The sequence below is a fragment of the Phyllosticta citriasiana genome (genome assembly GCF_038021145.1).
Source record: "Phyllosticta citriasiana strain CBS 120426 chromosome Unknown IWZ02scaffold_5, whole genome shotgun sequence".
Lineage (NCBI taxonomy): Eukaryota > Fungi > Ascomycota > Dothideomycetes > Botryosphaeriales > Phyllostictaceae > Phyllosticta > Phyllosticta citriasiana.
Window position 1 is genome coordinate 61,883 of NW_027117282.1, and position 11,865 is coordinate 73,747.

The 11,865-nt window shown below is 55.9% G+C and overlaps 6 protein-coding genes across 6 annotated transcripts; 2 read left to right on the forward strand and 4 right to left on the reverse strand.

The window, feature by feature from the left end:
• Positions 1–39: 39 nt before the first annotated feature.
• On the forward strand, positions 40–1,213 carry IWZ02DRAFT_219088 (S-adenosyl-L-methionine-dependent methyltransferase). Its single transcript, XM_066762787.1, has 3 exons — positions 40–264; positions 317–427; positions 474–1,213. The coding sequence occupies exons 1-3, from the start codon at positions 189–191 to the stop codon at positions 1,124–1,126; spliced, it is 840 nt and encodes a 279-aa protein (XP_066623475.1). The 5' UTR covers positions 40–188; the 3' UTR covers positions 1,127–1,213.
• A 599-nt stretch (positions 1,214–1,812) lies between these two features.
• Positions 1,813–4,004, forward strand: IWZ02DRAFT_219148 (pyruvate dehydrogenase kinase-like protein). Its single transcript, XM_066762789.1, has 5 exons — positions 1,813–2,313; positions 2,360–2,508; positions 2,569–2,896; positions 2,953–3,619; positions 3,669–4,004. Exons 1-5 carry the CDS (start codon positions 2,199–2,201, stop codon positions 3,730–3,732), a joined length of 1,323 nt encoding a protein of 440 aa, XP_066623476.1. The 5' UTR covers positions 1,813–2,198; the 3' UTR covers positions 3,733–4,004.
• Positions 4,005–4,395: 391 nt separating this feature from the next.
• IWZ02DRAFT_219053 (uncharacterized protein) lies at positions 4,396–5,524 on the reverse strand. The gene has a single exon (XM_066762786.1). It carries the CDS (start codon positions 5,257–5,259, stop codon positions 4,633–4,635), a length of 627 nt encoding a protein of 208 aa, XP_066623477.1. The 5' UTR covers positions 5,260–5,524; the 3' UTR covers positions 4,396–4,632.
• Positions 5,525–5,789: 265 nt separating this feature from the next.
• Positions 5,790–7,546, reverse strand: IWZ02DRAFT_431879 (homocitrate synthase; the record flags this gene model as incomplete). The annotated part of the gene is made up of 6 exons (XM_066766189.1): positions 5,790–6,472; positions 6,520–6,781; positions 6,832–6,978; positions 7,035–7,298; positions 7,364–7,392; positions 7,462–7,546. The coding sequence occupies 6 exons, from the start codon at positions 7,544–7,546 to the stop codon at positions 5,790–5,792; spliced, it is 1,470 nt and encodes a 489-aa protein (XP_066623478.1).
• Positions 7,547–8,464: 918 nt separating this feature from the next.
• IWZ02DRAFT_489327 (uncharacterized protein) lies at positions 8,465–9,348 on the reverse strand (the record flags this gene model as incomplete). Its single annotated transcript, XM_066769556.1, has 2 exons — positions 8,465–9,143; positions 9,194–9,348. The coding sequence occupies 2 exons, from the start codon at positions 9,346–9,348 to the stop codon at positions 8,465–8,467; spliced, it is 834 nt and encodes a 277-aa protein (XP_066623479.1).
• A 246-nt stretch (positions 9,349–9,594) lies between these two features.
• Positions 9,595–11,497, reverse strand: IWZ02DRAFT_489328 (arginine-tRNA-protein transferase 1; the record flags this gene model as incomplete). The annotated part of the gene is made up of 5 exons (XM_066769557.1): positions 9,595–10,597; positions 10,649–10,771; positions 10,823–10,885; positions 10,971–11,046; positions 11,446–11,497. 5 exons carry the CDS (start codon positions 11,495–11,497, stop codon positions 9,595–9,597), a joined length of 1,317 nt encoding a protein of 438 aa, XP_066623480.1.
• Positions 11,498–11,865: the final 368 nt, after the last annotated feature.

The window sequence follows — 11,865 nt, forward strand, 5'->3', positions numbered from 1 at the left end:
GAGCGGGAAAAGGCGAATTCGCTTTTAGTTCCCGCTCTGGGCTCTGCGGGACAGCAGGGCACCCCACTCTCTTGTATCCATCCTCAGCGCTTCAAAAACGCGTCTCTCCGCTTTTCATCTTTAACTCGCTTTTGACGTCCTGCGCCTCTTTTGCCTGCTCAATTGACTTACCTGATCGAATCGACACCATGGCGGAGCCAACACTCAAGGAGTTTGCCTCCTTAGCCATTGCGCCGGGGTACTTCATCTTGTTGGCCGTTTCCCGTTTGTTCCTCAGCCCTGACCCGCCTGCTTTGATGGCTAACTCCAGCATTAGAGTGGACGTTGACGCTTTTCAACGTTGTCTTCATACGTCGTGACTTGAGTCTGCTATTCGACCTTCCCAAACTCAAATCGTACGCGTTTGGGCGCTTCTGGAATAAATATGGTAGGCGAATTCGTACAAAGCCACCTTCCCCAGCTTACACGTGCAGGCGAATTCATGTCCGAGAATACGCCCCCGGAAACCATACGCCATCTGTCGACAGTCCGCGGCACAATCCTCGACGTCGGTCCGGGCAGTGGCACCCAGCTCTGCCACTTTGACTCTGCCAAAATCACTAGGGCTTATGGTATCGAGCCCACAACAGATCTGCATGACAAGCTGCGGTCCAACGCCAAAAAGGCCGGCCTGGGTGAAAAGTACACAGTGCTGGATGCGGGCGCGGAACCCGAGAGTTTGATTCCCGCGCTGGCCAAGGCAGGAGTGCTGGCTGACAACGCCGGCGAGGGCATCTTCGACGAGGTTGTTGTGATACGCTGCCTATGCCACATGCCCAAGCCCAAAGAGTCGCTCGACACCATGTATCGCCTCTTGAAGCCTGGCGGAAGGCTGGTGACGCACGAGCACGTTTGCAACCCGTGGGGCAAGGAGATTGGCGGCAGCTTTTTGTCCTTGGTGTTGCAGTACCTCTACGTCTATCCGTGGGAGTTTTTCATCAACTGCAGGCTGAACCAGGATACGCGCAAGATGCTCTTCAACACCGGAGGCAGGGACGGGTCTGGATGGTCTGAGATCCATTTGGAGCATTTGCAGCCGTGGAGTACGCTTCCCACCCTGACTGGCTATCTGGTCAAAAAGGCGTAGGTGGAAGCTTGATGGTGATGGAGGCTCCGAGGATGCAGAGGAATGCGGGGGTTAGACATGGCTTGGATGCAAGTTCGGGGGCCTAGCACAAAATGAACAATGTCCACGCGACAGCCTTGAAACCGTTTTGCTTTTGAAACCGTTTCTGGATGACAGCAGAGGCTGAAATTCCGCATGTCCGGACATGCAGCCGCCCTCCCGCAATACGGTCTGGCCTCGACCACACCGTGTCTCCCCATGGTGTCGAGACATTTGCCGCTTTGGGATGACGACGCTCGGGTCAATGGCGTGCGAGATAGACTTTGGTCGAGTGTTTCCACTCCTTTAGGAACTCAGGTTGAGGGATTATCCGGTGGCCAGCATGCAGTAATGCACAGTAGTCTTGGTGGCCCGAGAGCAACCGAGCTCGGCAACCGAGAGGCCCTGGCAAGTGCTGTGACGATCCACGAGGATGAGGATTTGGTGTTGAGGGGGTGGCGACGAATATTTGAGAGTGAGGCGCCGGGGAGAGTGGTGAGTGGCGAGCAGCATTTGGACGCGCACCAACGAAATCCAAGCTGTTGAAATCGGGTACATCGGGGCAAATGCACACCTTGATATACGTACAGCGACGGAATGCAAGGGGGAAATGCACGTGAAAGGAGGGCGGGGTTAGGTGGATGGCAGTGACCTGAAGCAAAGACGGACAGGCGGGAGATTCTGCGCGGACCGGCTGGCCCTCGGCGGCGCGGCTGTCGGTGCTCTGACCTCAGTACCTACCTGCCCGCCCCGTCGTCCACCAAAAAGAACAACTGAACCCATGACTCCTCCGCCATCGCTCCCACCCTCTCCGCAGATTCCATTGACTTATCCCTCGCCGCTCTCTGCCCCCCTTTCGTCGTCGTCGCGACTCTTCTCGTCTGCCTCTGCAAGACTCCAGCGCCTCGCCCGCTGCCCCGCGCTACCTCGGTTCTCTGTCTGCTCTGTCGCTCCACTCGCCCGTCGACCACCGCCCAGGCACGAGACCTCGCGCCCAAGCACCGCCGCATTGAGGGAAGACTAGAGGGCCGTGTGGCCTTCTCCCACCGCCAGCATGTCGTGGAAGAAGAGCGAGAAGCTGATGGACACCATCAAGCACTACGCCAGCTTCCCGGCTACCGGCGTCAGTCTGAGGCAGATGGTCCAGTTTGGCCAGAGACCCTCGACAGGTATGACACTTCTTTGTGTCCATCTTGCCCGCTTCTGACTGCCCAGGGACTCTGTTCCGCGCCTCGCAGTTCCTCTCGGAGGAGCTTCCCATTCGCCTTGCCCATCGTGTGCAGGAGCTCAACGAGTTGCCCGATGGCCTGAGTGAAATGCCGTCGATCAAGAGAGTTCAAGACTGGTACGCCCAGTCTTTTGAGGTGCGTTGCCGAAACTTGGTCGCAATTCGACACGCTTGCTCATTCGACATCGTATGACAGGAGCTCGTTACCATGTCGCGGCCGTCGATATCGCAAGAAGTGCGCCAGCGTCTCATTGCGCCGTCCAAGCGGAGTAAGGAATCAAGAATTCTCAGCCAAACGACGCAAAATCCCAGCGTCAAAGCCGGGCAGTACAGGTCGGCGCCGCCGGAGCTCGAGGAGAATGGAAATGGCAACGGTCACGGCAAGATTGCCTCGCAAAAAAGATATTTCGTAGCGTCAGACGGCCTGGAAGACTGGCCGCCGGAGCTCAATCAGTACAACATCAGATTCGCCCAGGTTCTTGAGAGGATCAAGCGGCGGCACGACAGTGTGGTGACGACAGTTGGTGAGTACGAACGAACGACAGATTTTGGGCGGAGCGCAAGGCCTAACACCAACCAGCTCAGGGCATCCTTGAATATAAGCGCAAGCGCCAGCGAATGCAAATCGACCACAACATCCAAGCCTTTCTGGACCGCTTCTACATGTCGCGTATTGGGATAAGAATGCTCATCGGACAGCACATTGCCTTGACTGACCAAAGACAACGAAGCGATCCAAACTACGTGGGAATCATTTGTACAAAGACCAATGTCCGGGATCTGGCCATGGAAGCCATTGAAAACGCACGGTTCGTCTGCGAGGACCACTACGGCCTGTTCGAAGCACCCAAGATCCAGCTCATTTGCGATCCAAACATTCACTTCATGTACGTTCCAGGGCACTTGTCGCACATGCTGTTCGAGACGTTGAAAAACTCGCTCCGCGCCGTCGTGGAGCGGCATGGCCAAGACAAGGACGAGTTCCCCGTGACCAAGGTCATTGTCGCCGAGGGCAAGGAAGACATTACCATCAAAATCTCGGACGAAGGTGGCGGGATTCCGCGCAGTGCCATTCCGCTAGTATGGACCTACATGTACACGACCGTAGACCAAACTCCGAATCTGGATCCTGATTTCAACAAAAGCGACTTCAAAGCGCCCATGGCTGGATTCGGATACGGACTGCCGATCAGTAGGCTGTACGCGCGGTACTTTGGCGGCGACTTGAAGCTGATTAGCATGGAGGGGTGAGTCCACCACGTGAAAACATGTTTTCGTTTTCTAACGCAAGCACAGCTACGGAACCGACGTCTACTTGCACCTAAACCGGCTCTCGTCGTCATCGGAACCCCTTCAATGACAGATTCCAGTCATGAGGAGCGATTGGATGCGCAGCGCACGCGGTAGTAACAGTAGCAGTCATGCAAATTCGACCAAATCCATGCTCCAAGGATTGACGCGGCAGAAATCAATCAGCGCGCAGAGTCAGGCGCTGGCCATGGCATCGCGCGTCAAGCGGCTCAAAGTCGACCCCGACATGGACGAGCGCGCGCTGTGGGAGGTCAGCGAGCGCCGGCAGGTGGGCGACGCCGGGGCCATGGTCAACCCGGACCCAGACGACTTGCAAGGGGCCTGGTGGCGCAAGGTGGGGATTGAGGAGGGTTTGTGATGAATTCCGTTGTGGTTTTTCTCTTTTTGTCTTTTTGCTGCTTCTATGGGCGGCGGCAGGGTCCCGATGACGTTCTCTTCCGTTTTCTTGCTCGCTGTTGGCGGGGATCTCGCACATCGCACGAGACGGTTGTCTCTGGCAACCCTTTTACCCCCATCGAGTTCGTCTTTTACCTCCCGGATCAATTCTTTTCTCCTCCTCTCCTTCTCTCGGCGGGGCCAAAAAAAAATATGTGCGGTTCGTTGCTTGCTCTATCTTACTTACGCAACGCAACACGTGCATAACGGGTGGACCTTTTTGGGGGGGTTTTTTTTTTTTCTTTTTTTCTGTCTCTTGGTGTTTTCTCTCTCTCCATCTCCCAAGTCGTTTCCTACGCTGCCTCGGATCACATGTCTGTTCTCTCACGTTTTTTCCTTCTTCCTCTTCGCTCTTTGCGTTTTTCGTCGTCGTCGTCGTCGTCGTCTTCATCGTTGGAAGGAGAAGGAGTGGAATGATCGATCGAGTTTGGTCAGTCAGTCAGTCGTTGGATTTGCGCATCCCACCGCAACAACAACAAAAAAAAAACGCTCTCGATGCATGGAGATTGATTGATTAATACTCGACGGACAGACAGGACAGAAAGGATAGGTAGGTAGGGCACGTACGCAGCACGCATGTGGGTTGTGTGGTGTATGGTGGGGGGAAAGGACATACGCATCCAAGCGGCGACGGCGACGGCGACGGCGGCGGCGGCACATGCATGAGAGACTGACTGCTGGTTTTGGTTGGTTGGTTGGGTGGTTGATTGATTTTCTCACATGCTCGATGCGCTGGATGGAAGAACGGATGGATAGGTGCACTGCACTGGCTGGCGTGGCGCGGCTCTTCGATGCATGTAGCTAGGTATGTATCTACGTCAAACCGAAGCACAATCAGACAACCGACTATGCTTCGATGCATTTGTCGAGTGGGTGGAGTGGACTGGAATGGACTCCGGCTGGCATGGAACAAAATGGACATGGATGATTTTTCGACATGCATGCACACATGTGGGATGGGCGCGAGTGAGTGAATGCGGGACTGAAGGTACAGACGAGAGGAGAGGAGACAGATCTGAAAGTGATGTGTGTGCATAATGATTTTTCGCACAGTGGCCATTGATAGAGAAGACTGGAGGGAACAACACACCGTCAAAGCCCACAAACTATATGAGGACTCGAAATTGTCAGCATGCAGCATTCAGAATCCATCATTCAAGCCCAAGTGTAATGCAGTATAGGTAAAAATGCTTGCTTCCTTTCTCTAGGTAGGAACCTCCCGCTATCAACTCCTCACTCCTCCACTTCGCCGACTGTCGCATTTACGCGCTCCGTCATTTGGCCATCGCTTCGTCGTCCATCCTTTTGGTCCGTTAAAGAAAGAAAAAAAAAGAAAAAAAAGGGAATATGTCTGTTCCCAAGACCCAAAATAAACTCCCGTCAGAATACAAATCGAAGGCAAAGGAAAATCGTAGGAAAAATCGCCATGGCAGCCGAAAAGCCACAGCTGGAAAAGAGGCCAGTGGTCTCCTTCAACTGCCTCTGTCTCTCATACGCTGAGCATCATCGTTCATCGCCCATCAGCCGGAAAAAGACCAAACCCCCATTTTGATATTTTGATCCATTGTGCCTTGTCCACAAAACCGACCGTTCGACCAACCGTCTACGCGTTTTGTTCAATGCGATCCCTGAGGGACTCGCCACTTTTGGTCCGCTGCCTTGACCAGACGTCTATGCGGCAACCTTGGCCTTCTTGGACGCCGGGGCCTCGGCGGCAGCCTCCTGCTCAAGGGCCCTCTTCTCGCCCTCGCCAGTGAGCTGGCGCTCGGCCTCCTCAAACTTGGCCTGCTCCTCGGCCGTGAGGTCGGCGATGAGGGGCTGCTCCTCCTTGGAGTGCAAGTTCAGGTGGAAAGTGCGGATGATGGAGTCGGCGTCGTCAATGGCAATGGGGCGGACATCGGCGAGGGCCTTGATCTTGGCCGTGACGAGCTTGATCTGCGCGTCGGTCATGTCCAGGCCGAGCTGCTCGACACGGCTCTTGATGGCGTTCCAGCCAGTCAGTCTCGAGGCAAAGTGGACGTAGCGGCTCATGCCAAAGTCGGCCGGGTTGATGATTTCGTAGGTGCTGGGGTTGTTCAGGATGGCCTTGGCGTGGATACCGGCCTTGTGGGTAAAGGCGCAGAAACCGGTGATGTAGTTGTTGAAAGGAATGTTGATTTGGACGGCCTCGGCAACCATGTCCTCAATCTCCTTGAGCTTGCTCAGCTTGTATTTGCCGGTGACGTAGTCGTGGTCGGCGACAATCATGCGGGCCATGAGACCACCGAGCGGAGTGATGCCGTTGCGCTCGCCGATACCAATGACCGAGGTGTCAATGTGGGTGGCACCGGCTTCGAGGGCGCAGTAGGCGTTGGCTGAATCAAATTAGCCACGTTCTAATTCCCAGGGCCAAGTTACTCACCAATAGCGCAGCCAGTGTCGTTGTGGAAGTGGGTCTCAATGTCGCAGCTAACGACACCCCTCAGGGTGCGGACGAGGTCGTAGACCTGGCGGGGAGTGGCGCAGCCGACGGTGTCGGCAATACCAACTCTGCCGACACCAACCTTGTCGACAGCCGAGTAGATGGAGAGCAGGTCGACGAGGTCGGAACGGAAAGAGTCTTCGGAGGAGAAGCGGATCTCGAGGCCCTTGGACTTGACAAACTCGATGACCTCAATGGCAGCCTGTGCGCCTGTTAAAAATGTCCATGGTGAGATTCATTTGCTCGACTCACGTTCTTGATGTAGGTCATGTCCTTGCCGTGCGAGTGCTCCCTCAGGTAGGACGAGGTGCCAATGACGACGTCGACACCGTCAACACCGGTCTCGACAGCCAGCCTGGCGTCGTCCATGTGGCAACGAACGTGGGTAAGAATCTTGGCCTGTTTCTTTGTCAACGCCACGTAAGAGTCGATTTCGACGACAAGGGCAAGCGAACCTTGAGGCCAAGCTTGCAAATGGCCTCGCAGTCGAGGCGCGACTGCTCCGAGGCGGCGGGCGAGGTGAGCTCAATGTAGTCGACGCCAAAGTCATCGAGGGCCTTGGCGATCTTGATCTTGGTCTCGGTGTCGAAAAAGGCATTGGCAAACTGCTCGCCCTCTCTCAGGGTGCTCTCGATGATCTTGAAGCGCGAGACGTTGCTGAGAAAGTCGCCCACGGGCTGGTAGGGGTTCGAGGGGCGCGGGTGCGGGTTCTGGGCAGTCTGCGGCACGGGAAAAAGGTCAGAGGGGGTTTCGTTTGGGGCGCGGTTTCGACGGTGCGACGTACGCGAATGCCAGTGAAGCCGGGGTGCGAGGCTGCGATAGCGGAGAACGGTTAGAAAGACACGACTTGGCCATTCGCGGCTATGACGGCATTGGACGTACATTCGGCACCGTTGGAGCCGTTTTGATGGCCATTGGCGTGGCCGTTGACGCCATTGGCGGGGGGAGAATTGGCAGAGGGACTCATGGCTGTGTCGAGGGAAAGCGGATGTCGATGTCGAGGAGAGGAAAGACTCGGCGGCGAGGCAGTATTTGAAGTTTTTGCTGGATGACTGGAAGATGCCTGGGCGGTGCGCTGGGGCCCAGAAGCTAAGCCAGGGCCCGATCTCGGCAAAACCCAGAAGTGGAAATGGAAGCTCCAGGTGCGGCTGTCCGGGTTGAAGATGCGGGGGTGAAGTGCAACAAGCAGCCGCCAATTTGTTCTTTTGTTCGTTTGAGTAGCAGACAAAGAAATCCACTTCTCAGTCTCTGTTCACGCATCTACATGGTATCCATCATCAACCTCCTCCACCACTTCATTTATGCCTGTCAACTTCGCCTGGCAGGACGGACTACATGTCGGGTGCTGCCCCTGGCTGCAACTGCGTCATCGCTTCCCCAAAAACGCACATGAATGAGGTCCTGTCCCTCTCTCTCTCTCTCTCTCTCTCTCTCTCTCTCTCCCTGCAACCTATTCCCGACGTGACTCACCACACATCCATGCCCATCTCCGCCCATGACGCATTTCTCAATCGATGCAATTTACCCTCTCAATGGCCATCAAGTTTGTCTGATTGTCGTGGGCACGCGACACGCCTAAACGGAAGGAAGGAAAGAAAAAAAAAAAAAAAATGATTTGGCGTTAGCCCACCACAACTTGCGTCTGCAGCTACTGCTAGCACCACGCGACCAATCAGGCGGCCCGCAATGCATCCTCGTCTGGGGTAATTCTCATTCGGCAATTCCTTCCCCTTTGCTTGTCTAAATCTACATACACGCCGTGTCACTCCCTACTGCTCCACAACAACCTAAAACTCCACCCCCGACGCACACTTAAACCAAGACCCATAGTCCAATCATCGCTTTTGTCCATTATGACTCTTCGTCGATGGACTGCTCAGTCCCCTCAAAACGGCGTGTACGGCGGCGGGTCATCGCCCACCTTGCTCGCCCTCAAGCTGCCCATCATGCTCGTCTCGCCATCCTCATCCGGATTGTACAGGTACTCGACCGCTCCGACGACCCGCTCGCTGCTGTTGCCGCTGCTCTGTCCCAATCCCATGCCCGTCGCTTCGTATGTGTGGTACATAAAGCCGCCCTGGTCCTCGACGCTGCGCCAGAGCGCCATTTCCAACTCCCGTGCCTCCTTCTCGCGCTCCTTCAGCTCGCGCGCGCTGGTCTCGAGCGCTTCTTCCAGACACGCCTGCTCGTCGTAGTCGTAGTCGTTGGCGAGCTTGGCGGCGAGCTTCTGGTTGCCGCTGACCGGAGTGCCGTCGCCTGCACCAGATAGGCTGGTATCCCGGAGTGCCGATGCAATCTCGTCTTCGTAGTGAGCGCACAGCTGCTGGTGGTGTTTATTGTCATTGTCAAGCGTCTGGTGCTTGTCCACATGTTGGTAGAATTGTTTGCCGTTGGCGGCGGGCCTGCTGGCTCTGGACGCTAATGTAGTTGCACTGCTGTGCTCGTCTCGAGACGCTCCATTGCCGCTGGCCGGAAAGCTGTCTGCAGGTGCCATATCTGTGTCTTGGAACCTGGCTGGTTGGCCGTGTTTGTCGGCTTCTGAGCGACCGTAGTTGTGGCGGCGCCTACGGGTCGTGTCAGTATCCCGACCTCGTTGAGAAATTGGTCCACGCACTGCAACAGCCTTCCAGCCTTTTGCTTCAGCATCTCGCGCTTCGACTTGAGCAGCACCTCCAGACCGCGCATGTGCGTCTTCGCAAATGCGTCCACCCTCTCATGTCCCTTTCGGCGCGGTGCCTCATGCTTGTCGCTGTTGCGTGCCTTGGTCATCGAAGCGCCCAGCTGTCGTGTGAGTTGTGATGGTGTTGGAAACGCAGAGGCAGTTGTGATGGCCGTCAAGGTCTATATTTTTGCGGTACGTTCCTTCCTTCTCAGATCGGCCGGCCACGCTGAGTGGGCTGCGGCGGCATGACCATCTCACACTGCGACGGCTGTGCTTGGGGCACTCGTCATCAAAGACGCTCATTCCTAACGTGTCCATCGTTGGTCTGGAAGCATTCATCTACACACCCCACCTCAACCAAGCCCGTTCAACTTGATGACCATCTCTCGCGCCACCACTGGCCCAACTGCCGCCGCCATCTCTGCAAAGACGCCCTTGATCGAATGATTGTCCGTCAAGCTGCCCTGATCCCACATGACAAGATCTTGGGTCTTGACAACCAAATTGGTCTGCCCAGGCCGCGGTATCAAGAGCTTCATCTCGTCTAGATTGACTTGCTCCTGTAGCTCCCGAGCATTCAAGACGCCCGGCACACCAAGCTCAAGCACCGACATGCCCTCGTCGACCGCCTTGAACGCACTCGCAGGCGAGCCAGGAGACGAATCATCGCTGCCATCTTCCCGCATTGGCGTGTCACCACCAATCTCGACCGGCTGGTCTTCCTTCCTACTTCGCTCCTTGGAAAGAGACACGTAATTCTTCTTGTCCAACAGCTCGCGCAGCTCTCCCTCGAGCGGATCCCATTGGCAAGTCTCAGGATCGAGTACAAACTGCGGTCGATAGTCGCCCTTGTACCGCATCTTCTTGCAAGAGTGAATGTAGTAGCCCATGTAGTAATACTGGAGTCCCAGCTCATGGGCTAACGACGCTTCTCGCAAAGCGCTGATTTTGCCAAACGAATATTTTTCGAAATCCGAGTGGTAAATGAAGTAAACGCCACTGACGGCGTGGGGAAGCAGATCAAGCACCGCCATGGCGATGAGGCGTCCGTCCAGTCTGTAGCATTGGTGAAAGGATCCCAGCTGGACCGACGAGTTGCTGTCTACGGCCTGCCTCTGGAGACTCGAGTCACAGAGGAACCGTTGAAATTGCCTTTCAGAAATGTCCTCGGGCTTATCATGATGGACAGCTTGTTGGTAGTTGGAGTAGAGCTCAAACTTTTCTGCGGTGAAATTGTCTCGATCCAAAGTCACTTCGAACTTGTGCGCCGGTTCAGGGGGCTTCTTCAAGGTCGAATACTCGGCCTCGTGGACAGCGTCGCCGAGATTGAACTCGTTGCGGTCCCGTGCTTTTTCCCTGGCGTCGGATCATGAGCTTGATGATCCTGCAGCGATGGCACCGTCTTACTCTTTGGACTTGCGGTATCGCTTCTTCGCTTCGGCAATGTATGCATCGCCAAGGACGAAGCGATTCCAACGGTTCTGAGCTTGCCGCTGGTCTCGCGTGGCTTTGAACTCGGCTGCCGGAAGCCTGACCAAAATCAACATTCGCTCAAACTGTTTCGGTGGTTGCTGAAATTACCGAATCGTGTAATGAGGACAGCATGATCTCTTGACGTCCGGTTTGTAGAGCAGAGTGCCTGATCTGCGTCGAGCTCGGATTAGCTCCCCGGATCATGAGACGGGAACGCCCGCAGAGAAGCGCATCCCGCGAGGTGTGGGGGGATTACCTTCTCCATCCGCGGTCTATCAGGGCTTGGTAGTGTCTGACGTCGAGATTCCTGCTGCTGATGTAGTAAGAGGCGCCTGGAGAAGGAATCAACCGTCAGCCTCGAGGAGCTAATCATGCTCAAGGACACGACGGGACGGCTGCTAAAAGCAGTTCGAACGCTCCAGCAAGCAAACGAAAAGGCAGAGATGCAGCGGCAACGTGGGGGATCGTGGGTTGAGCATCACGTGACAGCATGTTGCCTTCCTTGTTGAGACGACGCATATGGCAAAAGAATCATGGTGGTGGCGGTGGTGCCCATGTTGACGCACGCGAGTTCGGGGTTCTCTGACTTGTCTCTTCATTTTTGCAATATCCACATGAGCCCGTCGAGTAGCCTGGCGAGGGAAGATGTCAGCCAAGCAGCGCGGGTGGGTTTTGGACCAGCCAGAGGCCCACGGGCCACGACGACGGACGGTGAGTGGATTGCGGCTTACCGAGCGGCGTAAGGAACGAAACGGGAGTAGGGTCAGCGGCCAGGGCCTGCATGGCGGTCGGACGAGGGCGAGGTGAGGTGAGGTGTCGTGGAAGAGGTGGTCGAGCAGCGGACAGGCAGGCAGGCAGGCAGGCAGGCAGCGCAGCGGCGGGCAGAATGGGTGAGGTGGAGAGGCGAATGGAAGAGGAGAGGATATGCAGACAGCGGAGGATTGGAGGACCGAAGAGAGCACGCAGATGGATTTTGTTTGCTGGTCGACGATGGGAGCTCTCAACGACGATAGCACGCGTCAGTGGACAGCACAGGACTGGGTGCGTCTGGTCGTTTAAGGTAGATCATGGCCGCTTGGCGCCCGTCCGCCTTTTTTGGACCCTGTCAAAGACCACGGCTCGATGCGAAGCCAACTAACACTCTTCTCTGC

Bases quoted from the DNA above. Each gene is read 5' to 3' on its own strand.
- IWZ02DRAFT_219088 (XM_066762787.1), top strand. From the start codon at position 189: ATGGCGGAGCCAACACTCAAGGAGTTTGCCTCCTTAGCCATTGCGCCG. The intron at 265-316 runs GTTTGTTCCTCA...CTCCAGCATTAG, and splicing joins CATCTTGTTGGCCGTTTCCC to AGTGGACGTTGACGCTTTTC. The intron at 428-473 runs GTAGGCGAATTC...TTACACGTGCAG, and splicing joins GCGCTTCTGGAATAAATATG to GCGAATTCATGTCCGAGAAT.
- IWZ02DRAFT_219148 (XM_066762789.1), top strand. From the start codon at position 2,199: ATGTCGTGGAAGAAGAGCGAGAAGCTGATGGACACCATCAAGCACTAC. The intron at 2,509-2,568 runs GTGCGTTGCCGA...ATCGTATGACAG, and splicing joins GGTACGCCCAGTCTTTTGAG to GAGCTCGTTACCATGTCGCG. The intron at 2,897-2,952 runs GTGAGTACGAAC...AACACCAACCAG, and splicing joins CAGTGTGGTGACGACAGTTG to CTCAGGGCATCCTTGAATAT.
- IWZ02DRAFT_219053 (XM_066762786.1), bottom strand. From the start codon at position 5,259: ATGCTGCATGCTGACAATTTCGAGTCCTCATATAGTTTGTGGGCTTTG.